The sequence below is a fragment of the Coregonus lavaretus genome (genome assembly GCF_964263955.1).
Source record: "Coregonus lavaretus genome assembly, chromosome: 33".
NCBI classification, from domain to species: domain Eukaryota; kingdom Metazoa; phylum Chordata; class Actinopteri; order Salmoniformes; family Salmonidae; genus Coregonus; species Coregonus lavaretus.
The window spans coordinates 36869191-36893491 of record NC_140020.1 but is presented as its reverse complement, the minus strand read 5'-3'; the positions used below and the strand labels follow the sequence as shown (position 1 = coordinate 36893491).

Genomic DNA, 24301 nt, shown 5'->3' with positions numbered 1-24301 from the left:
CATATATCATAGTGTAAATATGTCCCACTAAAAATCTCTCCCTCTCCTCTATCTCCTAGACAAGGCTCTCCAAGATCCTTATGATCAAGAGGGAACACATCAAGCACTTGAAAGAAATGAACGCAGAGGCTGAAAAACTGGTATGGCCATAGATCATTCTATGACAGTATTATAACAGAACATTTTCATAACAGTATATTCAGTGAAAGAAATTGGAAATACGTGACAAAAAGTAAATGTATACCACTTAACATTGTGTTGTTTTCTTTGTAGAAGTCATACTCAATGCCTATAGGCCTGGAGTTCCAGAAGCGTTATGCCACCACAGTACTGAAGCTGGAGCAACTCAATAAGGACCTAAACAAGGTGCTGCACGAGGTCCAGCAGTTCTGCTGCGAGGTGAGGACATCTTTGATAGTTATGCAGCTAGATGTGTAACATGTAGCCATGCCTCTTATGAGTGTACTTAGCGAGAAGACATACTGAAGATGAGCAAAACGTCAGCAATAGTCGTTTTAGATTGTCATCAGCGAAGGGCATCTTAACATTTTTGTTTCCAAAGCTTATATGAACTCCTTTCTCTTCGGCTGCTCCCAGAACAGTTTTGCAACAATATGAATCTAAGTATGCATGTCCCTGTGCCCTCTCCAGCTGGCCCCAGATCAGGGCATGGCACTTGCGGACCAGCCCACAGAGCTGCGTCAGCGCTGTGAGGAAGAGGCCAAGGAGATGGTGCAGCAGACCAACTCCCTCTACGACGACCAGCAGTGTCTCTCTAACCCAAGCCTCAAACACCTCATCTCAGGTCTCACCGCCTTGTTGCTTCAGATCAAGGTTAGTATAAAGGCACACACACACAGCCTCACATCCCTAGTCAAGTTATTTGTTTGCCTGATCATGTATTTGTTTGTGCTCCAGTGTCTGGCTGAGGGAGGAGACCTGAACTCCTTCGAATTTAAATCGCTTACGGACTCTCTGAATGACATTAAGAGCTCAATAGACCCCTCCAACCTCAGGTGAGTGCCTCTACATTTCACATCCATTCTCTGCCCCAATGTTTCGTCTTATTTAGAGTTATGCAGGGAGATGGATGGCGGTGATAGAAGACTTCAGAGAAAGGGCTATAAATATGGCCAAGGTGGCAGGTGCATGTTCACATGGTCTAAATTTGTGTGTCTTGTCTGTGCAGTTGCTTCCAGAACAACGTAGAGATCCACGTAGCACACATCCAGAGTGGCCTGAGTCAGCTGGGAAACCTCCATGCCTTTGCCGCCAACAACACCAACATGGTCTGAAGCATGCATCCTTACCACACACAGAGAGCAGCCTGGTCAGCACCAACTAAGTGGAACATACACCATCTTGAATGACTGTAAAATAAAATATGTATTTTTTGGATCCCCTAACATGTCTTTGAAAATGATTTGTTTACTATAATGAAAACGGACTAACTTTCATGTCAAAAAATGGCCCTGGTCTCTAGACTAGATTGTGGTCACTGCGAGAATTCACACGTACATTTCTTGTTGTAGATTATTCTAAGGTGTCGTGCCACACAGTACGTTAAGCAGTTTCTATAATAATCCATATTTATTTTTGAGTGATAAAATAATATTTACCATTTGGAGCTTCCCTTTGAGTCAATGTTTGGTGTTCCTTTACTCCACTGGTAGTAAGCGCACGGGAGGCTAAAGAATGTTTTGTAATTTTTTTAAATTGTAGATATGTACAATACCTTTATGGTTACTAGGATTTATCATCAACATTTCTGTAACATACTCAAAGATGTTTCTATTTTTGTAAAAGGAGGATTGACAGTCTCGAACAGGGCATTGCTGTTGTTGAAAGCTCACCTCAGGCCTACATCACTGATGTAACCGAAATTCAAATACAACACTGAGTTGATAAAGTTTGTTACCAGAATTTCTCAATTTTGCCATTGGTTTTATAAATCTGTATATGGGAATCCCCCATGGCAATTGTAAATATTCCTTGCTGTCATTTTATATTAAACATATAGCAAAGCAAACTGATTTCATGCTTTTGTGACAATTTGATAAGGATAGGTGAAACAAATAGTACACAGCACGGGTACATTAAATGTCCTATATATTTTATTTTGCATGTTTGCAAACGAAGACAAATGTTTTATTGAAATATACAATAAATAACTGACATCGGTTCATTTTGTTATGAACCCACCACACTTCTTTCTTTGTTGCTGTGACAGAAAATTCACATAATCACAAAAGTCAGACATGGCACTGTTTTCCCACTCTGAATCTCAATCAGAAAACTCCTGACTGGCACAAATAGGAAAGGAGTGGCCAAAGTTATCCGGTCTGGTCTTCACTTGAGGATGCTGGACTTGGCATGCTACGTGCTTTGGAGAGAACCTGCCGAAGTTGTTCTATGATGGAATCGGAGGGATTACCGATGGTTTTGTTCAGGGGGAAGTTGTCATATTCAACCAGGACATGTTTTGGCCCTGTGCTACCGCTAAAGTTGTTTTGGGACTTGATGTAATGTCCATTTTCCTTGTGATACAGATTAGCGTTGTTTCATTTGCTCAACTTTGCTCCTATTCCCCTCCATGGATGCATCATAAACACAAACGATAGTCGAGTGTATGTAGTTGACCCTTTTCCTGCGTAGTGTTATCTTAGCGTGTGTTTCTTCCACCTGGGTTTGAAGTGGTGGTCTGAAGTTGTCCCCGAGTGTGAAGTTGGGCATTCTCTGAATCTCTTGGGGCATTCGGTTATAGGGTTGTGTGAACGGGGCCATGGGGGTGTTGGCAGCAACAACGTTGGGATTAATGGACAAAGGCGACCCTTCCTGGCGACGGGACTTTGCGCATCGGTTCTGGAACCACACCTTTTTGCATTTTCAAGTCGTGGTTTAGTGGCTAGTAGTCCTAGACCATTTTGTTAACATGGAAACTGTTTTGTGTCTTATCTGACTTGAAATGTGGTGCCTTACCTGAATTCTGGGCTCTGGTAGTCCGGTGAGAGCCTCCAGTCTCTCGCGGAGGTAGATGTCAGGATATTTGGTGTCAGAGTACACTTTATCCGGCACCCCTATATGCTGCTGGTTGAAGTTGGTCCTCTTCCTTCGATGGGTCAGCAAAGCCATGCTATCTGCTCTCGGCCCCATGAAGTTTGCAGAGTTGAAGTAGCTCGTCCTATCGGCAGCACCATAATCTGTTCAAACCAAGAACGATGGTATGAATATAATGTAACCAATGTAGACAGTAAGATTTACAGAGAGCGAGAGAGCATTACACTTACACAGTAACCAACCTGAATGCAGCATGCCATTCCTCTCCATGTGTCCTGGGTACATCTGGAAATGATTTAGGTCCCTCAGTTTTCCGTGGACTGCCAACATGTTACTCCTCTAGTCTTTTATTTTTAGGATTTTACTGACTACAACGGCCTGATCCCCAGTCTTATATCCACCCTCATCTCCTTGTGATCAAAGGTGACTAGTAACTGTAACAGATTACATTTAGAAAGTAGCCTACCCAACCCTGCTAACTGTCATACATCTATTAAATTGTGAAAAGTGTTTCATAATAAACGACCATGGGAATGATGTGTTCTTTCTTTTTGACTGTATGTCTAGCATTGTCAAAGACTGCACTAGCCCTACTACTGATAAGATCTGGTTTGGTATTTTAAAGGCTGGAGAAAGTTGATTAACTCTTTTTACTTTCAAACATCAAACAGCAGTGAGCTGCTGGCTGGTCAGGGCATCATGCACACGCCAGTGATCAGCTGAGCTGTTTTATAGCAGGCACTAGCAGCTTTTGTAGACAAAATTGATGACAACCATTATATAATGTTCTGTTGTCTATTCTATTTAGGCCTGTAACCTGTGGGTGATGATACATAGGATCACAATCAAATACAATGTTATTTGTCACATGCTTCATAATCAACACTAACAGTGAAATGTTTACTTACGGGTCCTTTTCCAACAATGCAGAGTTAAAGATAACATAGAAATAGTGACGCGAGGAATAAATACACAGTGAATAAAGAATAACAATAATGAGTAAAAAATAACATGGCTATATACAGGGAGTACCAATACCAAGTCAATGTGTAGGGTTACGAGGTAATTGAGGTAGCTATGCACATATACATAGGGGTAAAGTGACTAGGCAACAGGATAGATAATAGACTGAGCTGTAGCAGCAGCGTATATGGTGAGTATGTGGCGTCAGTATGTATGTGGGTGTATGTGTGTTTTTGGGTGTGAGCGTATGGGTAGAGTCCAGTGTGTGTGCATCGTCAGTGCAAGAAATGTAGTTCAAAAAAGGGTCAATGCAGGTAGCCATTTTCCTAGCTATTTAGCAGCATTGTTTAGCAGTCATGGCTTGGGGGAAGAAACTGTTCAGGGTCCTGTTGGTACCAGACTTGGTGCACTGGTACTGCTTGCCATGCAATAGCAGAGTAGACAGTTATTTTTTCAGCCTCCTGAGGGGGAAGAGACCCTGTCGTGCCTTGTTTACAACTGTGTGGGTGTGTGTTGACCATGTTAATTCCTTAGTGAGGTGGACACCGAGCAACTTGAAGCTCTCGACCTGCTTCATCGTCATCGCTGATCAGTCCTACCACCGTCGTGTCGTCAGCCAACTTGATGATGGTGTTGGAGTCGTGCACGGCAACGCAGTCGTGGGTGATCAGGGAGTACAGGAGGGGACTAAGCACACAACAATGAGGGGCCCCCATGTTGATGGTCAGCATGGTGGATGTGTTGTTGCCTACCCTCACCACCTGGGGGCGGCCCGTCACGAAGTCCAGTTGCAGAGTGAGGTGTTCAGTCCCAGGGTCCTGAGCTTGGTGATAAGCTTGGAGCAGACTATGGTGTTGAATGCTGAGCCATAGTCAATGAACAGCATTCTTACACACAGTACCAGTCAAAAGTTTGGACACACCTACTCATTCAAGGGTTTTTCTTTATTTTTCTATTTTCTACATTGTAGAATAATAGTGAAGACATCAAACTACGAAAAACACATATGGAATCATGTAGTAACCAAAAAAGTGTTAAACAAATCAAAATATATTTTACCTTTTAGATTCTTCAAAGTAGCCACCCTTTGCCTTGATGACATCTTTGCACACTCTTGGCATTCTCTCAACCAGCTTCACCTGGAATGCTTTTCCAACAGTCTTGAAGGAGTTCCCACATATGCTGAGCACTTGTTGGCTGCTTTTCCTTCACTTTGCGGTCCAACTCATCCCAAACCATCTCAATTGGGTTGAGGTTGGGTGATTGTGGAGGCCAGGTCATCTGATGCAGCACTCCATCACTCTCCTTCTTGGTCAAATAGCCCTTACACAGCCTCGAGGTGTGTTGGGTCATTGTCCTGTTGAAAAACAAATGATAGTCCCACTAAGCGCAAACCAGATGGGATGGCGTATCACTGCAGAATGCTGTGGTAGCCATGCTGGTTAAGTGTGCCTTGAATTCTAAATAAATCACAGAGAGTGTCACAAGCAAAGCACCCCCACACCATCACACCTCCTCCTCCGTGCTTCACGGTGGGAACCACACATGCGGAGATCATCCGTTCACCTACTCTGCGTCTCACAAAGACACAGCGGTTGGAACCAAAAATCTCACATTTGGACTCATCAGACCAAAGGACACATTTCCAACGGTCTAATGTCCATTGCTTGTGTTTCTTAGCGCAAGCAGGTCTCTTCTTCTTATTGGTGTCCTTTAGTAGTGGTTTCTTTGCAGCAATTCGACCATGAAGGCCTGATTCACACAGTCTCCTCTGAACAGTTGATGTTGAGATGTGTCTGTTACTTGAGCTCTGTGAAGCATTTATTTGGGCTGCAGTCTGATGCTGGTAACTCTAAGGAACTCATCCTCTGCAGCAGAGGTAACTCTGGGTCTTCCTTTCCTGTGGCGACCCCTTCATGAGAGCCAGTTTCATCATAGCGCTTGATGGTTTTTGCGACTGCACTTGAAGTTCTAGAAATGTTCACGATTGACTGACCTTCATGTCTTAAAGTAATGATGGACTGTCGTTTCTCTTTGCTTATTTGAGCTGTTCTTGCCATAATATGGACTTGGTCTTTTACCAAATACGGCTATCTTCTGTATACCACCCCTACCTTGTCACAACACAACTGATTGGCTGAAACGCATTAAGTAGGAAATAAATTCCACAAATTAACTTTTAACCAGGCACACCTGTTAATTGAAATGCATTTCAGGTGAATACCTCATGAAGCTGGTTGAGAGAATGCCAAGAGTGTGCAAATCTGTCATCAAGGCAAAGGATGCCTACTGAAGAATCTCAAATACAGTGGGGAAAAAAAGTATTTAGTCAGCCACCAATTGTGCAAGTTCTCCCACTTAAAAAGATGAGAGAGGCCTGTAATTTTCATCATAGGTACACGTCAACTATGACAGACAAATTGAGATTATTTTTTACAGAAAATCACATTGTAGGATTTTTTATGAATTTATTTGCAAATTATGGTGGAAAATAAGTATTTGGTCACCTACAAACAAGCAAGATTTCTGGCTCTCACAGACCTGTAATTTCTTCTTTAAGAGGCTCCTCTGTCCTACACTCGTTACCTGTATTAATGGCACCTGTTTGAACTTGTTATCAGTATAAAAGACACCTGTCCACAACCTCAAACAGTCACACTCCAAACTCCACTATGGCCAAGACCAAAGAGCTGTCAAAGGACACCAGAAACAAAATTGTAGACCTGCACCAGGCTGGGAAGACTGAATCTGCAATAGGTAAGCAGCTTGGTTTGAAGAAATCAACTGTGGGAGCAATTATTAGGAAATGGAAGACATACAAGACCACTGATAATCTCCCTCGATCTGGGGCTCCACGCAAGATCTCACCCCGTGGGGTCAAAATGATCACAAGAACGGTGAGCAAAAATCCCAGAACCACACGGGGGGACCTAGTGAATGACCTGCAGAGAGCTGGGACCAAGGTAACAAAGCCTACCATCAGTAACACACTACGCCGCCAGGGACTCAAATCCTGCAGTGCCAGACGTGTCCCCCTGCTTAAGCCAGTACATGTCCAGGCCCTTCTGAAGTTTGCTAGAGTGCATTTGGATGATCCAGAAGAGGATTGGGAGAATGTCTTATGGTCAGATGAAACCAAAATATAACTTTTTGGTAAAAACTCAACTCGTCGTATTTGGAGGACAAAGAATGCTGAGTTGAATCCAAAGAACACCATACCTACTGTGAAGCATGGGGTGGAAACATCATGCTTTGGGGCTGTTTTTCTGCAAAGGGACCAGGACGACTGATCTGTGTAAAGGAAAGAATGAATGGGGCCATGTATCGTGAGATGTTGAGTGAAAACCTCCTTCCATCAGCAAGGGCATTGAAGATGAAACGTGGCTGGGTCTTTCAGCATGACAATGATCCCAAACACACCGCCCGGGCAACAAAGGAGTGGCTTCGTAAGAAGCATTTCAAGGTCCTGGAGTGGCCTAGCCAGTCTCCAGATCTCAACCCCATAGAAAATCTTTAGAGGGAGTTGAAAGTCCGTGTTGCCCAGCGACAGCCCCAAAACATCACTGCTCTAGAGGAGATATGCATGGAGGAATGGGCCAAAATACCAGCAACAGTGTGTGAAAACCTTGTGAAGACTTACAGAAAACGTTTGACCTGTGTCATTGCCAACAAAGGGTATATAACAAAGTATTGAGAAACTTTTGTTATTGACCAAATACTTTTTTTCCACCATAATTTGCAAATAAATTCATTAAAAATCCTACAATGTGATTTTCTGGAGAAAAAAAAATCTCATTTTGTCTGTCATAGTTGACGTGTACCTATGATGAAAATTACAGGCCTCTCTCATCTTTTTAAGTGGGAGAACTTGCACAATTGGTGGCTGACTAAATACTTTTTCCCCCACTGTACATGTGGGTAGAGTTAAAGTGACTATGCATAAATAATTAACAGAGTAGCAGCAGCGTAAAAAGATGGGGTGGGGGGGCAGTGCAAGTAGTCCGGGTAGCCATGATTAGCTGTTCAGGAGTCTTATGGCTTGGTGGTAGAAGCTGTTGAGAAGCCTTTTGGACCTAGACTTGGCGCTCTGGTACCACTTGCCGTGCGGTAGCAGAGAGAACAGCCTGTGACTAGGGTGGCTGGAGTCTTTGACAATTTTGAGGGCCTTCCTCTGACACCGCCTGGTATAGAGGTCCTGGATGGCAGGAAGCTTGGCCCCAGTGATGTACTGGGCCGTACGCACTACCCTCTGTAGTGCCTTGCGGTCGGAAGCCGAGCAGTTGCCATACGAGGCGGCGATGCAACCAGTCAGGATGCTCTCGATGGTGCAGCTGTAGAACTTTTTGAGGATCTGAGGACCCATGCCAAATCTTTTCAGTCTCCTGAGGGGGAATAAGCTTTGTCGTGCCCTCTTCACAACTGTCTTGGTGTGTTTGGACCATGATAGTTCGTTGGTGATGTGGACACCAAGGAACTTGAAGCTCTCAACCTGTTCCACTACAGCCCCGTCGATGAGAATGGGGGCGTGCTCAGTCCTCTTTTTTCCCCTGTAGTCCACAATCATCTCCTTTGTCTTGGTCACGTTGAGGGAGAGGTTGTTATCCTGGCACCACATGGCCAGGTCTCTGACCTCCTCCCTATAGGCTGTCTCATCGTTGTCGGTGATCAGGCCTACCACTGTTGTGTCGTCGGTAATATGTACATTAACGTATTAATGCCAAAATAACACCAAAATAACACAAAAAAACAGGCAACAAAAAACAACAACAAAAAAAACAGGCCCTGAATGACGGGTCGCCACCACAGAAATAATCCCCTCCCCAACCCCATTAGACTTTATCTATATCATGCTGAAACACTCTACCCTTAGGATTGTTCAGCATGTCAACAACCATTTCAACAGTAACATCTGTTACCCCCAATATCTCTTTTGCCGTCTCCACAATAACCTTCAACCTGTCATTTCTGCTTTCCACAACCTGAGTCGTATTGATGACCTTACCAATAAAAGCTATGAAGTCAACTTTATTCATTATCAAAGTGTCCTTTGACACCACACATTCATGAGCACAAGATTTCTGAACAGACTCAAAACTTTGCCAGGACCATCAGAAGCACCAGCCCTGACAGTAGGTCCACTTACTACAGGTACATCCATGTAAGCTCCATCAGTCCGCACTGTAGTTCTACCAATCTGTTTTACAGCCTCTGCATACGATACATCATGACTGATCCTATATCTCTGAGTCTCTCTAGCCTCTCTCTGTACCTGGCATCCACCAAATGCTGCACTGTGTTCTCCCCCACAATTACAGCACTTAACCTTCACATTGCTTCCACATTCACAGTAATCATGTGCCCCTCCACACTTGGCACATATTTTATTTCCTTTACACTGAGCAGGTACAAGTCCCATTCTTTGGCATTTAAAACACTGCAGTGCATATGGGACAAATTCTTTAACATTGAAACTAAGGAATCATATATGTACTTTTCCCGGCAAGACTTTCTCAAACCTCAGCAACACTTTCACCTGACTCACTAGCAGTTTCAAACAAAACCTCAGTTTCAACCATCTTCTTCACCTGACTCAGAGAAACTGGCCATGCTCTAATTTGCCCCCAGACCCATGTGCCCTGGTGCTTATGGCGCTTTCAAGACAATTGGGGAGTAAAAAAAATGAAATAACTGGTCAAATCACGACGTTAGTGATCTTTATTTGTATTTATTTATTTAACCTTTATTTAACTAGGCAAGTCAGTTTAGAACAAATTCTTATTTACAATGACGGCCTACACCGGCCAAACCCGGACGACGCTGGGCGAATTGTGCGCTGCCCTATGGGACTCCCAATCACGGCCGGTTGTGATACAGCCTGGAATCGAACCAGGGGGTCTGTAGTGACGCCTCAAGCACTGAGATGCAGTGCCTTAGACCGCTGAAAGAATTTTTTCCCGAGTTCCCAGTTGTTTTATACGCTATGAAATATGAGATTTCCGAGTTCCGACTTCCCAGTTATTATGAACGCAGCATTAGATCCTGTCTTGGGTACGTCATTATTTACATCTTGTAACAGCATCTCCCGGAACTTCCGCTAAAAACGGAAATAGTTACGTGGCCGCTTCAGGCAGCTAACATTCTGCATGATGGCGACAGAGGTTCAGAGCGGCGACCTCAACAATGGCAGTTCTAGCCGGCTCGAAGTCTCCATCGACGGCCTCACCCTCAGCCCCGATCCCGAGGGCGAGCAGGAGCAAGTCGCTGAACCGGACCCCGAGCCCACGGGGCAGGATACCGAGGACCTGAGCGGCACCGACGATGGGGAGGAAGGCGAGTCTGCCAAAACCACGATAGAGAGGAAATGGGGATTTGGTTTGCTGGAACTATACCGACTAGCCTTGAAATTCTTCAAAGGTATTTTATATTCGTATTTCATAATAACAATGTATAATGGAATTGATACACGATGTGACTAGGTAGTTAGTTTTTTCATCCCTGTGTTCATTGTTTTCGTGCGGTGCAGTAGCTAACGTTTAACTAGCTAACGTTAGCTAGCTAGCCACTTGCTAATGATGCTTGGTTTACTGTCAAAATGCCATAGCAATTTGAAGCTTTTTCATCAATCAGAATCTCCGAATTCCAAATGTACCTGCATGATTGCTGGATGGTGTTTCATGTTGCTTCTCGTTGAACGAATTGTTGTTAAGACAACGAGAGAATAAAGGGCTAACTATTTAACGTTATAGTCCAGATTAAAGATGAGGCGACAATCATAACTTTACATGTCATGTGTCGATATGGTCATGTGGATCCTCCACGTAGCTAGCTAGCTGTCAGTTGACTAGTTACTCTCTAGAGTCTAGTGAATGAGAATCCAGTAACTAGTTTGATTGGTATGTGGCAGACAACCACCCTCCACTAACCCTTGATCATGTCTCAGTTGCATTACACATTGGACGAAGGGTCTTCTGTATGGGGGAAGTTATGTTAAGAGCCCCACGGCCATATCTCCCATGTTACTGCGCGTGTTTACGCAAGACAGTGGACCACCGGTGCTAATTAGCGATCTGCATCTCCTAACACCTGTGTATAAACGGAAGACGGACGCCACAAACGTGTTGTTACTGCAAAATACGGTTGGCTGCAACTGTGTTAAAACAGTACAGTAAGTGTGTATTTTGCATATATGAAAGTAGAGGGATTTATGTTTCTAGAACCATACCGCAATTGAGAACCGATTCAGTTTTAGATTGAGTTATTTGGCTGTTTTGACTTCCAGAGCCAATTTGCCTTTAAACATAGTGTTCCTCTCTCGGATTCATAGAGGCTCTCTTCTCTAACATGTAGGCTCACTTTTTGTGAACAGTCCCATCACAAGTCAGAATGTTGAATAAACTTAATTTGAACGTACTTTACCTGTTGTCTGCTGTTTTTGTCCTTATGTAGGAGATAATCGGAGACAAAATATCCACAGAGTAGTGTTATTAAGCAGACTTTCAGTACGCTGGTCTGTATATCGGTTTGTATTTCCGGTTAGTATTTTCAATACTGATGCAGTTCGGTCGCGACTTGCACAATATGTCAATAATGGCTGAGCTTGATTTACATTTTATTAGGAACTATTTTAGCCCAAGGGCTAAAAGAGTCCTTCAGACATGTAAAAAACAGACCGAACCTTATCCCACGCAATCAGCTGGCAAATTTCACAAGCACTGGCAGCTTATTGCGACAGTTTGGGCATTAATATGGAGTGGGTCCGCACTTTGTTGCTAAACAGCCTCCAATCTTCTGGGAAGGCTTTCCACTAGATGTTGGAACATTGCTGCAGGAACTTGCTTCCATTCAGCCACGAGCATTAGTGAGGTCAGGCACTGATGTTGGGTGATTAGGCCAGGCTCGCAGTCAGTGTTCCGATTCATCCCAAAGGTGTTCAATGGGGTTGAGGTCAGGGCTCTATGCAGGCCAGTCAAGTTCTTCCACACCGATCTCGACAAACCATTTCTGTATGGAATAACGTTGGGCTCCTTTAGTCCATTATTGGGCTAACCCGCTACTGTCATTCATACATCTAGTTACAGTGGAGGAGGTGGAGTTGCATATAACTCCCAGGGCGCGTTTGAGTGGCGAAAGCAACCGACTAGACAAGTCGGGGGAGCTGCATTTGCGACAGTCGAAAATCGGACACTAATGTGGTTTTCCGACAGCAATGCTCAGATCAACATTGCAGTGTTGCCATTGTTTATAAATGTTTTTCTTTTACAATTAAACATGGCTCCAACCCCCATATCACACACTCACAAATTGAATGTATATGTGGATATATTTTTATATATTATATATATATAGTCAGTGAGAGAGGGCCTCAAATATCACATTATTACTCCACTGTATACATGAATTACGGCAAAGTTTCAGTCCTGTTTTTAGTCACGTTCGCGTGGGTCAAATAAAAATACCCTAATGATTGGTTGACAATAGATCCTCATACAATTCAGGCAATGGCTGCAGGATGAAGTTGGCAAAGAACAACTGCAGTTAACTTAATGACCTTTGATTTTTGTAAAGTTCATGCAGTCGACATGTAGTCAGATTATTATTTTTTTACCCCATAATGCAACACGCACTGAAAGGCAATTCTGCATTAGATGACACATTCTCAGTAGGATGAGCCTAGTATGCTGCTGATTGTTGCGTACTACATTCATTTTGACTAAACAGTACGTTCTAAATGGTATGTAGTACGATTAGTACACAGTATGCAATTTTAAGGTTAGTTCCATTTAATTTCAATCACCTTTTAACCGTACCTCTTTTTGATTTGAATGACATTTTCCAGAAATTTGACAATGGTAGAAGTGGTCAGAAAGTTACTTTTTGGACCTGAATGCGAAAACATTCAGGATATGGAGGTGCTCAAAGTTGACCCATTTTGCTTATTCCAGTTACTAATAAGCATGCACCCATTAAGAAAATGACTGTTAAAAACTGTTGAATCCCCTTGGATTGATGAGGAATTTAACAATGGTATGATTGGGTGGGATGATGAGGCAAAAGATATGGCGAATAAGTCTGGCAGCACAATCGATTGGCAAACGTACTGCAAATTAAGGAATCATGTTACTAAACTAAATAAAAAGAACAAGAAACTATGCTATGAAACAAAATGAATGATATGAAGAATGCTATTAAAAAGCTTTGGAGCACCTTAAATTAAATTTTTTGGAAAAAGGCAAACTCGGGTCCTTCATTCATTGAATCAAATGGCTAATTTATCACAAAACCCACAATATTGCCACTCCTATTTGTCATATCTTCAATTTAAGGCTGCTAGAGGGTGTGTGCCCTCAGGACTGGAGGGAAACAAAAGTCATTCCGCTACCCAAGAATAGTAAAGCCCCCTTTACTGGCTCAAATAGCTGACCAATCAGCCTGTTACCAACCCTTAGTAAACTTCTGGAAAAAATGGTGTTTGGCCAGATACAATGCTATTTTACAGTAAACAAATTGACAACAGACTTTCAGCACGCTTATAGGGAAGGATATTCAACAAGCACAGCACTTACACAAATGACTGATGATTGGCTGAGGGAAGGTGATGATAAAAATATTGTGGGGGCTGTTTTGTTAGACTTTAGTGTGGCTTTTGACATTATCAATCATAGTCTGCTGCTGGAAAAACATATTTGTTATGGCTTTACACCCCCTGCTATATTGTGGATAAAGATTTACTTGTCTAACAGACCACATGGAGAGGCTTCCATTAAAGAACAACCTAACATAAACCAGGTAGAATCAGGAATTCCTCAGGGTAGCTGTCTAGGCCCCTTACTTTTTTCAATCTTTACTAATGACATGCCACTGGCTTTGAGTGAAGCCAGTGTGTCTATGTATGTGGATGACTCAACACTATACACGTCAGCTACTACAGCAACTGAAATGACTGCAACACTTAACAAAAAGATGCATTTAGTTTTAGAATGGGTGGCAAGGAATGAGTTAGTCCTAAATATTTCCAAAACTAAAAGCATTGTATTTGGGACAAATCATTCCCTAAGACCTAAACCACAACTACATCTCATAATGAATAATGTGGAAATTGAGCGATTTGAGGTGACTAAACTGCTTGGAGTATACCTGGATTGTAAACGGTCATAATCAAAACATATTGATACAACATTAGCTAAAATGGGGAGAAGTCTGTCTATAATAAAGTGCAGCTCTGCCTTCTTAACAACACTGTCAACAAGGCAGATCTTACAGGCCCTAGTGTTGTCGCACCTAGACTAATGTTCAGTAGTGTGGTCAGGTGCCACAAAGAGGGCTGGCCCTTAAAAATACACATTAATGATATGCATGTCAGTCTCTGGCTCAAAGTGGAAGAGAGATTGACATCATCACTTTGTTTTTGTAAGAAGTGTTGACAAGCTGAATGTACCGTTTAAACTACTAGCACACAGCTCAGACACCATGCATACCCCACAAGACATGCCACCAGAGGTCTCTTCACAATCCCCAAGTCCAGAACAGACTATGGGAGGCGCACAGTACTTCATAGAACCATGACTACATGGAACTCTATTCCACATCAGGTAACTGATGCAAGCAGTAGAATCAGATTTATAAAACAGGTAAATTCACCTTATGGAACATAGAGATACACACACAAAGGTACAGACACGCATACATTGTAATGTTGTATGGTTGTATTGTACTTTTTGTATGGTACATTTGTAGTGGTGTAATAATGTTATATGATAAACTGTGTTATCTTTTGTTTTATATGTAATGTAAGAGCTTTAATGTGTTTGGACTCCAGGAAGAGTAGCTGCTGCCTTGGCAGAAGCTAATGGGGATCCCTAATTAATACAAATACCAAGAGACATCCATGTCTTCATCACTAAAAAAGATTAAGGGTTAAGTTTGATATACACTGAACAAAAATATATAAATGCAACATGCAACAATGTCAAATATTTATAAGGAAATTGGTCAATTTAAATAAAAAAAATTAGGCCCTAATCTATGGATTTCACATGACTGGGAATACAGATGCATCTGTTGGTCACGATACCTTTTTAAAAGTAGGGGCGTGGATCAGAAAACCAGTCAGTATCTGGTGTGACCACCATTTGCCTCATGCAGCGCAACACATCTCCTTCGCATAGAGTTGATCAGGCTTTTGATTGTGGCCTGTGGAATGTTGTCCCACTCCAATTCAATGGCTGTGAGAAGTTGCTGGATATTGGCAGGAACTGGAACACGCTGTCGTAAACGTTGATCCAGAGCATCCCAGACATGCTCAGTGAGTGACATGTCTGGTGAGTTTGCAGGCCATGGAAGAATTGGGACATTTTCAGCTTCCAGGAATTGTGTACAGATCCTTGGGACATGGGGCTGTGCATTATCATGCTGGAAAATTAGGTGACGTCGGCGTATGAATGGCACGACAATGGGCCTCAGGATCTCATCACGGTGTCTCTGTGTATTGAAATTGCCATCGATAAAATGCAATTGTTTTCGTTCTCTGTAGCTTATGCCTGCCGATACCATAAACCCACCGCCACCATGGGGCACTATGGTCACAACATTGACATCAGCAAACCGCTCGCCCACACGATGCCATACACGCTGTTTGCCATCTGCCCAGTACAGTTGAAATCAGGATTCATCTGTGAAGAGCACACTTCTCCAGCGTGCCAGTAACAATTGAAGGTGAGCATTTGTCCACTGAAGTCGGTTATAACGCTGAACTGCAGTCAGGTCAAGACCCTGGTGAGGACGACGAGCATGCAGATGAGCTTCCCTGAGACGGTTTCTGACAGTTTGTGCAGAAATTCTACTGTTGTGCAAACCCACAGTTTCATCAGCTGTCCGGGTGGCTGAGTCCCGCAGGTGAAGAAGCTGGATGTGGAGGGGCTGGTGTGGTTGTGAGGCCGGTTGGACATACTGCCAAATTCTCTAAAACGATGTTGGAGGAGGCTTATGGTAGAGAAATTAACATTAAATTATCTGGTAACAGCTCTGGTGGACATTCCTGCAGTCATCATGCCAATTGCACGCTCCCTCAACTTGACACACCTGTGGCATTGTGTTGTGTGACAACTGCACATTTTAGAGTGGCCTTTTATTGTCCCCAGCACAAGGTGCACCTGTGTAATGATCATGCTGTTTAATCAGCTTCTTGATATGCCACACCTGTCAGGTGGATGGATGATCTTGGCAAAGGAGAAATGCTCACTAACAGGGATGTAAACAAATTTGTGCACAATTTATTTCAGCTCATGAAACATGAAACCAACACATGTCAAGTTTATATTTTTGTTCAGTATATAAATGAGTGATATGTACCCATTGATTCTTGAAGAATATATCTTATAAATGCCTCATGAGCTTAGTTCATCTGTCATACCCCATCAGAACCCAAAATGTAAGCTTGTTTACTCCAATGTTTGTAAACAAACACTATCCTCAACATTTTGACATCATGGATGGTCAGTCCTTGCATCCATTTCTCTATGAATTTGAGAGCGCTTACATTTATCCAACCCAATCCCTCAGCTTTTAAAGTTTAAACTGCCGATTGACCCTTTTTAAAAGTTAAAAAATGAAATGTGTTATTTTAAATAAATATTTAAGAAATTATCAAATAGTTTGACAAACCTTTTTTGCAAGCTTTTAAATGATATCAAACTGAACCATTAACCTTTTCCAGTGATGAAGATTTGGATGTCTGATGGTATGGTGGAGTATGCAAAATGGGTCAACTTTGAGCACCTCTATCTCCTGAATGTTTTTTGGCATTCAGGTCCAAAAAGTAACATTCTGACCGCTCCTACCATAGGCAAATATATACACTGAACAAAAATTATAAAAGCAACATGTAAAGTTCTGGTTTCATGAGCTGAGATTCAAGAAGATGGCGCCGACAGACATGACAGCTCTGCTTCTAGCTCCTAAGCAACTTTGCATTATTTTGTTTTTGTGTGTTATTTCTTACATTATTAGTCCAGAATGTTTTATGTGTTATTACTTACAGCCAGAAATAACTTTTGGATATCAGAGCGGCGGTAACTCACTAGCATTACGGTCAGAAATACGACTTTCCCGAATTGGATCCTTTGTTCGTACCACAGAGGGCAATTTAACTTATCCCAGAGGCTGCTCCAAGACGCCGCCGGCAGAGAAGGGGTATTCGGAGTGGACTTCTAGTCCGACTCAGGAGGCGTGCACAACATCCACCGCTTCCGAGTATTTTACTCGCTAATGTTCAGTCCTAGGACAATAAAGTAGTCGAGCTTAGGGCAAAGATCTCTTTCCAGAGAGACATACTCTGTTTCACAGGATCATGGCTCTCTCCGGATATACTGTCCCCATCCATCCAGCCAGCTGGGTTCTCAGTACATTGCGCAGACGGGAATTAAGAACTCTCCGGGAAGAAGAAAGGCGTTGGTGTTTGTTTCATGATTAACTACTCATAGTGTGATTGTGTTAACGTACAGGAACTCAAGTCCTTTTGTTCACCCGACCTAGAATATCTCACAATCAAATGTCGACCGTATTACCTCCCAAGACAATCGGTTATAGTCACAGCCGTGTATATTCCCCCTCAAGCCGATACCACAACGGCCCTCAAGGAACTACACTGGACTTTGTGCAAACTGGAAACAACATACAGTGCTATGAAAAAGTATTTGCCCCCTTTCTAATTTTCTCTACTTTTGCATATTTGTGATACTGAATGTTATCAGATCTTCAACCAAAACCTAATATTAGATAAAGGGAAAATAAGTGAACAAATAACACAACAATTACATATTTATTTCATAAACAAAGATATGCAACACCCAATTCCCCTGTGTGAAAAAAGTAATTGCCCCCTTACACTCAATAACTGGTTGTGCCACCTTTAGCTGCAATGACTCCAACCAAATGCTTCCTGTAGTTGTTGATCAGTCTCTCACGTCGCTGTGGAGGAATTTTGTCCCACTCTTCCATGCAGAACTGCTTTAACTCAGTGACGTGTGGGTTTTCAAGCATGAACTGCTCGTTTCAAGTCCTGCCACAACATCTCAATTGGGATTAGGTCTGGACTTTGACTAGGCCATTCCAAAACTTCAAATTTGTTGCTTTTTAGCAATTTTCATGTAGACTTGATTGTGTGTTTTGGATCATTGTCTTGCTGCATGACACAGCTGCGCTTCAGCTCACAGACGGATGGTCTGACATTCTCCTGTAGAAATTCTCTGATACAGAGCAGAATTCATGGTTCCTTCTATTAAGGCAAGTCGTCCAGGTCCTGAGGCAGCAAAGCATCCCCAAACCATCACACCACCACCACCATGCTTGACCTTTGGTATGATGTTCTTACTGTGGAATGCAGTGTTTGGTTTTCGCCAGGCATAATGGGACCCACTGGGTGGTTGTCCCACTGGCTATCCTAAGTTGAATGCACCAATTTGTAAATCGCTCTGGATAAGAGCGTCTGCTAAATTACTTAAATGTAAATGTAATCCGGAGACAGGTGTTTTATACAACAGCCTCCTGTGTGTTCTCTTTTCTTTTCTGTCTGCATATTTGCAATCAAACGCCAGAATTTTGTCCATCTCCTTAACTATCATACTCTGCTTCCACTGGGCATTCCACTGATTTCAAAACTCGGTCCTCCAGAAAGTGGAGAGCAACAACTTTGCAGTTCTACTACGTGATATCTTTCAAAAAAGCAGCGTTAGAAAGGATTCCCTACACATACTGACCAGCTCATATTATAGACAGAAGCGTGCTACATGGCAGACCAATCCGAACTCATCTCTCGGCATGTCCAGCCTACCCATTTATCTCAGCCAATCATGGCAAGCGGGAAGGTTCCGGTCTTTTTCTGTGGCTAAACCAACTAGGCTCGTAATTTAACAATTTAATTGGTATTTACAGATGGCATACAAGACATTTCTGCAAAAAAACACATTTTGATTTAAAAAATAAAATTAATAGTTTACATTCAAATGGCTCTCCTGTGAAGTAGTGACGCACGACATACACCTAGTTTCCTGAAATGAGTCACAATTATTCCCTCCGCAAGGCACTCAAACAGGCAAAACGTCAGTACAAAGACAAAGTGGAGTCACAAATCAGCGGCTCAGTCACGAGACGTATGTGGCAGGGTCTACAGACCATCACGGATTACAAAGGGAAAACCAGCCACGTCGCGGACACCGACGTCTTGCTCCCGGACAAGCTGAACACCTTTTGCACGCTTTAAGGATAACCGATGCTGCCCGCTCCAAAGGACAGTGGGCTCTCGTTCTCCGTGACCGACGTGAGTAAGACATTTTAAGCGTGTTCATTTGACTATAGCTCAGCCTTCAACACCATAGTACCCTCCAAGCTCATCATTAAGCTCTGGGTCCCTGGGTCTGAACCCCACCCTGTGCAACTGGGTCCTGGACTGCTTCTATTTCAAGGCCATCAGACTGTTAAATAGCCATTACTAGCCGGCTACCACCCGGTTATTCAACCCTGCACCTTAGAGGCTGCTGCCCTATGTACATAGACATGGAATCACTGGTCACCTTTAATGGAACACTAGTCACTTTAATGTTTACATACTGTTTTACTCATTTCATATGTATATACTGTACTCTACTCTATTTTAGTTCATGCCACTCAGACATTGCTCGTCCCAATATTTATATATTTCTTAATTCCATTCTTTTACTTTTAGATTTGTGTGTATTGTTTTTAATTGTTAGATACTACTGCACTGTTGGAGCTAGGAACACAAGCATTTCACCACACCCGCAATAACATCTGCTAAATATTTGTATGTGACCAATAACATTTGATTTGAAATAAAAGATCCCAGAAATGTTCCATCGCACAAAACATTTTGTGCACAAAATTGTTTACATCCCTGTTAGGGAGCATTTTATCCTTTTGTCAAGATAATCCATTCATCTGACAGATGTGGCATATCAAGAAGCTGATTAAACAGCATGATCATTACACAGGTGCACCTTGTGCTGCTGACAATAAAAGGCCACTCTAAAATGTGCGTTTGTCACACAACACAATGCCACAGATGTCTCAAGTTTTGAGGGAGCGTGCAATTGGCATGCTGACTGCAGGAATGTCCACCAGAGCTGTTGCCCAAGATTACATTTCTCTACCATAAGCCGCCTCCAACGTCATTTTAGATAATTTGGCATTACGTCCACAACCGGAGACCACGTGTAACCACGCCAGCCCAGGACCTCCACATCCAGCTTCTTCACCTGCGGGATGCAGCCACCCGGACAGCTGATGAAACTGTGGGTTTGCGCAACCGAATAATTTCTGCACAAACTGTCAGAAACCGTCTCAGGGAAGCTCATTTGCGTGCTCATCGTCCTCACCAGGGTCTTGACCTGACTGCAGTTCAGTGTCGTAACCGACTTCAGTGGGCAAATGCTCACCTTCAATTGTTACTGGCACACTGGAGGAGTGTGCTCTTCACAGATTAATCCTGATTTCAACTGTACTGGGCAGATGGCAAACAGCGTGTATGGCATCATGTGGGCGAGCGGTTTGCTGATGTCAACGTTGTGAACAGAGAGCCCCATGGTGGCGGTGGGTTTATGGTATCGGCAGGCATAAGCTACGGAGAACGAACACAATCGCATTTTATCGATGGCAATTTGAATACACAGCGATATCGTGACGTGATCCCGAGGCCCATTGTCGTGCCATTCATACGCCGACATCACCTCATGTTCCAGCATGATAATGCACAGCCTCATGTCGCAAGGATCTGTACACAATTCCTGGAAGCTGAAAATGTCCCAGTTCTTCCATGGTTTGCATACTCACCAGACATGTCACCCATTGAGCATGTTTGACATTTACGACAGCATGTCCCAGTTCCTGCCAATATCCAGCAACTTTTCACAGCCATTGAAGTGGAGATCAAGTGGAGTGGAGATCAGCTCTATGCGAAGGAGTTGTGTCGTGCTGCATGAGGCGAATGGTGGTCACACCAGATACTGACTGGTTTTCTGATCCACGCCCCTACTTTTAAAGGTATTGTGACCAACAGATGCATATCTGTATTCCCAGTCATGTGAAATCCATAGATTAGAGCCTAATTTATTTATTTAAATTGACTGATTTCCTTATATGAACTGTAACTCAGTAAAATCTTTGACATTGTTGCATATTGCATTTATATTTTTGTTCAATGTATATCAAACTCAACCCTTAATCTTTTTTAGTGATGAAGACATGGATGTGTCTTGGTATTTGTATTAATTAGGGATCCCCATTAGCTGCTGCCAAGGCAGCAGCTACTCTTCCTGGAGAACAAACACATTAAAGCACTTACATTATATATATATATATATATATATATATAGTAAAACAGTACATCATATAACATTATTAAACCACTACAAATCTACAATACAAAATGTACAATACCAGCATACAACACTATTACAATGTTTGCGTGTGAAGTTTTGTCACAGAACACAATGCCACAAAAGGGTTGAGTGAGCGTGCAATTGGCATGCTGACTGCATGAATGTCCAGCAGAGTTGTTGCCAGAGAATTGAATGTTAGTTTCTCTACCATAAACCGCCTCCAACCTATTTTTAGAGAATTTGGCAGTACGTCCAACCGGCCTCACAACCGTAGACCACGTGTAACCATGCCAGCCCAGGACCTCCACATCTGGCTTCTTCACCTGATTAGCTGGGCTTGTCTCCCAAGTGGGTGGGTCTATGCCCACCCATGGCTGCGCCCCTGCCCAGTCATGTGAAATCTGTAGATTAGGGCCTAATTAATTTATTTCAATTGACTGATTTGTTTGTTTGAACTGTAACTCAGCAAAATCTTTGACATTGTTACATGTTGCGTTTTTTTATATTTTTGTTGAGTGTATATATGGAAAGTTTCGTTCAAATCAAAAGGGTTGACGTCAAAAAGTAATTGAAATCAAATGGAACGACCTTTTAAATAAGTAGGACGCAAGCCAGATTCGAGACACGGCCAGTCTTTCAGACCATTGACAAGCAGTGTGTAGTTTCCAGAGGTCAGCTTTTGGAGATCCTTCTGGGCTTTCGTGACTTGACTTTTACTGCTTAATTGTAGGCTGACTGCCTTCTAATTTTCAGAATTAAATGCACTTGGCTTCACATCAAAAGAAAGTGCCTGCGTTTCCTTTGAAGGGCCATTGAACGTGGACCACACACATTTCACAGCCAATGGATAAGCGTGGAAATGAGTCATTACCATCACTTCCGATGTACACCTTTTTTAAAGCAGAAATTCGCAGGTCGTGGGCGACTCTATGCCGCCCCACTTCTTGTGTAGTGTTTTCACTTTGATCGAAAACAAGGGGTTTGAGCCCTGAGCCTCCTTGGGCTGGCCTTCTGGGCTAGGTGTGTCTTTGCGCTAATCCCGCCTACTCTAATGACCCTGCTGCCCCAGAGTTGGAGAGGAAGTGAAAGTCACTTGCAACCTAATGTCACCGCCGCCAGAAACAAAAAGAGCAGACGAAGCCAACAAGCATCATTCTCTGTTCTTGGATCTGAATCAACTCAATCCCAAAAGAGATAAAGAAGCAAGAAAATGACTGCTCATGACCAATTCATAAACCAGATAGAAATTTGAATTAATTTTGAAAGGTGGAAGAGTGACTCCGTCATGGCCACTGTTCTCATGGACCGGTAACATTAGGTAGGTTTTGGGTTGCGTGTTTAGCCTACTAGTTACATTAGCTGCTAACCTTTGTGTGTTCAATGTTTTAAGCTAGCTAACAAGACTACTTAGCTAGCTAACATCTTCTGTATTCAGACGGTTTTGTACTTAAAGGAATCTAACAATGGCATCATGTAGCTGCACTGCATAAACCCCACAAGATGCTCAATGCCTTTATTTCAACTAGCTAAAGCTAGATATGCAGGTTGTTGACTTGATAGTGTTTCATTTGTAGATGATAATGCTAGGTGGTAGATAGAATTTTCAGCACAGGACCACTCCAAAAAATGCATCTAGCTATAACATTTGGTACAGTAACATCACACTAATATGTATTTCTCAGGGAGATACTGGTGAACATGGTCTGATTGAGGGAACCTGAGACTGTACAAGTTGTGGTTGTGCAAACCCCAACACTGAAAGAGAGGTAAGAAATGTATGCATTTGCTGTTATGCTTTGTGATTCAATTATTTTGTTGGTAATTGACCAAAATAGTTAGCTATGTTTGCCTGTTCAGCACATTGCCTGCCTATATACAGCATTGATTCCGACCTAGAGTTAACCCAACTGAATGAATACCCAGCATGGGCAGTAAAGTTAACATCTGTATAACATATTGGTGGACTATGGGCCATCAAGTCATAGGATGGCACATTAACATGACACATGTTACATGGTTATAGCACAATGCTACATCGGAAAGTGTTCAGACCGTTTGACATTTTCCACATTTTGTTACGTTACAGCCTTATTCTAAAATAGTTTAAATAGTTTTTTTCCCCTCATCATACTACACACTACCCCATAATGACAAAGCAAAAATAGTTTTTTAGCCATTTTTTGCAAATTAATTAAAAACAGATACCTTATTTACATATGTTTTCAGACCCTTTGCTATGAGACTCGAATTTGAGCTCAGGTGCATCCTGTTTCCATTGATCATCCTTGAGATGTTTCTACAACTTCATTGGAGTCTTTGGAAACTTGATTGGACTTGATTTGGAAAGGCACACACCTGTCTATATAAGGTCCCACAGTTGACTGTGCATTTCAGAGTAAAAACCAAGCCATGAGGTCTAAGGAGTTGTCCGTAGAGCTCCGAGACAGGATTGTGTCGAGGCACAGATCTGGGGAAGGGTACCAAAAAATGTCTGCAGCACCCCAAGAACACAGTGGCCTCCATCATTCTTAAATGGAAGAAGTTTGGAACTACCAATACTTTTCTTAGAGCTGGCCGCCCTGCCAAACTGAGCAATCGGGGAAGAAGGGCCTTGGTCAGGGAGGTGACCAAGAACCCGATGGTCATTCTGACAGAGCTCCAGAGGTCCTCTGTGGAGAAGGGAGAACCTTCCAGAAGGACAACCATCTCAGCAGCACTCCACAAATTAGGCCTTTTATGGTAGAGTGGCCAGACGGAAGCCACTCCTCAGTAAAAGGCACATGACAGCCTGCTTGGAGTTTGCCAAAAGGCACCTAAATGACTTCCAGACCATGAGAAACAAAATTCTCTGGTCTGATGAATCCAAGATTGAACTCTTTGGCCTGAATGCC

The 24301-nt window shown here is 42.7% G+C and overlaps 2 protein-coding genes across 6 annotated transcripts in view; both read left to right on the top strand.

Annotated features, from left to right (window-relative positions):
- The window catches only part of LOC311108454 (protein lin-9 homolog), a 50286-nt gene extending 48259 nt beyond the window's left edge, over window positions 1–2027 (top strand). The window contains exons 10-14 of one of the 2 annotated variants that reach the window (XM_084151079.1): window positions 60–140; window positions 274–399; window positions 652–834; window positions 919–1016; window positions 1190–2027. In XM_084151079.1, coding sequence (XP_084007205.1) covers window positions 60–140; window positions 274–399; window positions 652–834; window positions 919–1016; window positions 1190–1295 — 594 coding nt within the window. In that variant the 3' untranslated portion in view covers window positions 1296–2027. The remainder of the gene's footprint in view (window positions 1–59; window positions 141–273; window positions 400–651; window positions 835–918; window positions 1017–1189) is intronic. The other variant, XM_084151078.1, reaches the window with a different exon arrangement.
- An 8086-nt stretch (window positions 2028–10113) lies between these two features.
- The window catches only part of LOC311108046 (Golgi resident protein GCP60-like), a 33176-nt gene continuing 18988 nt past the window's right edge, over window positions 10114–24301 (top strand). For 3 of the 4 annotated variants that reach the window (XM_084150695.1, XM_084150694.1, XM_084150692.1), the window contains exon 1: window positions 10148–10434. In XM_084150695.1, coding sequence (XP_084006821.1) covers window positions 10164–10434 — 271 coding nt within the window. In that variant the 5' untranslated portion in view covers window positions 10148–10163. Of the gene's footprint in view, window positions 10435–24301 lie in introns of all 4 variants that reach the window. The other variant, XM_084150693.1, reaches the window with a different exon arrangement.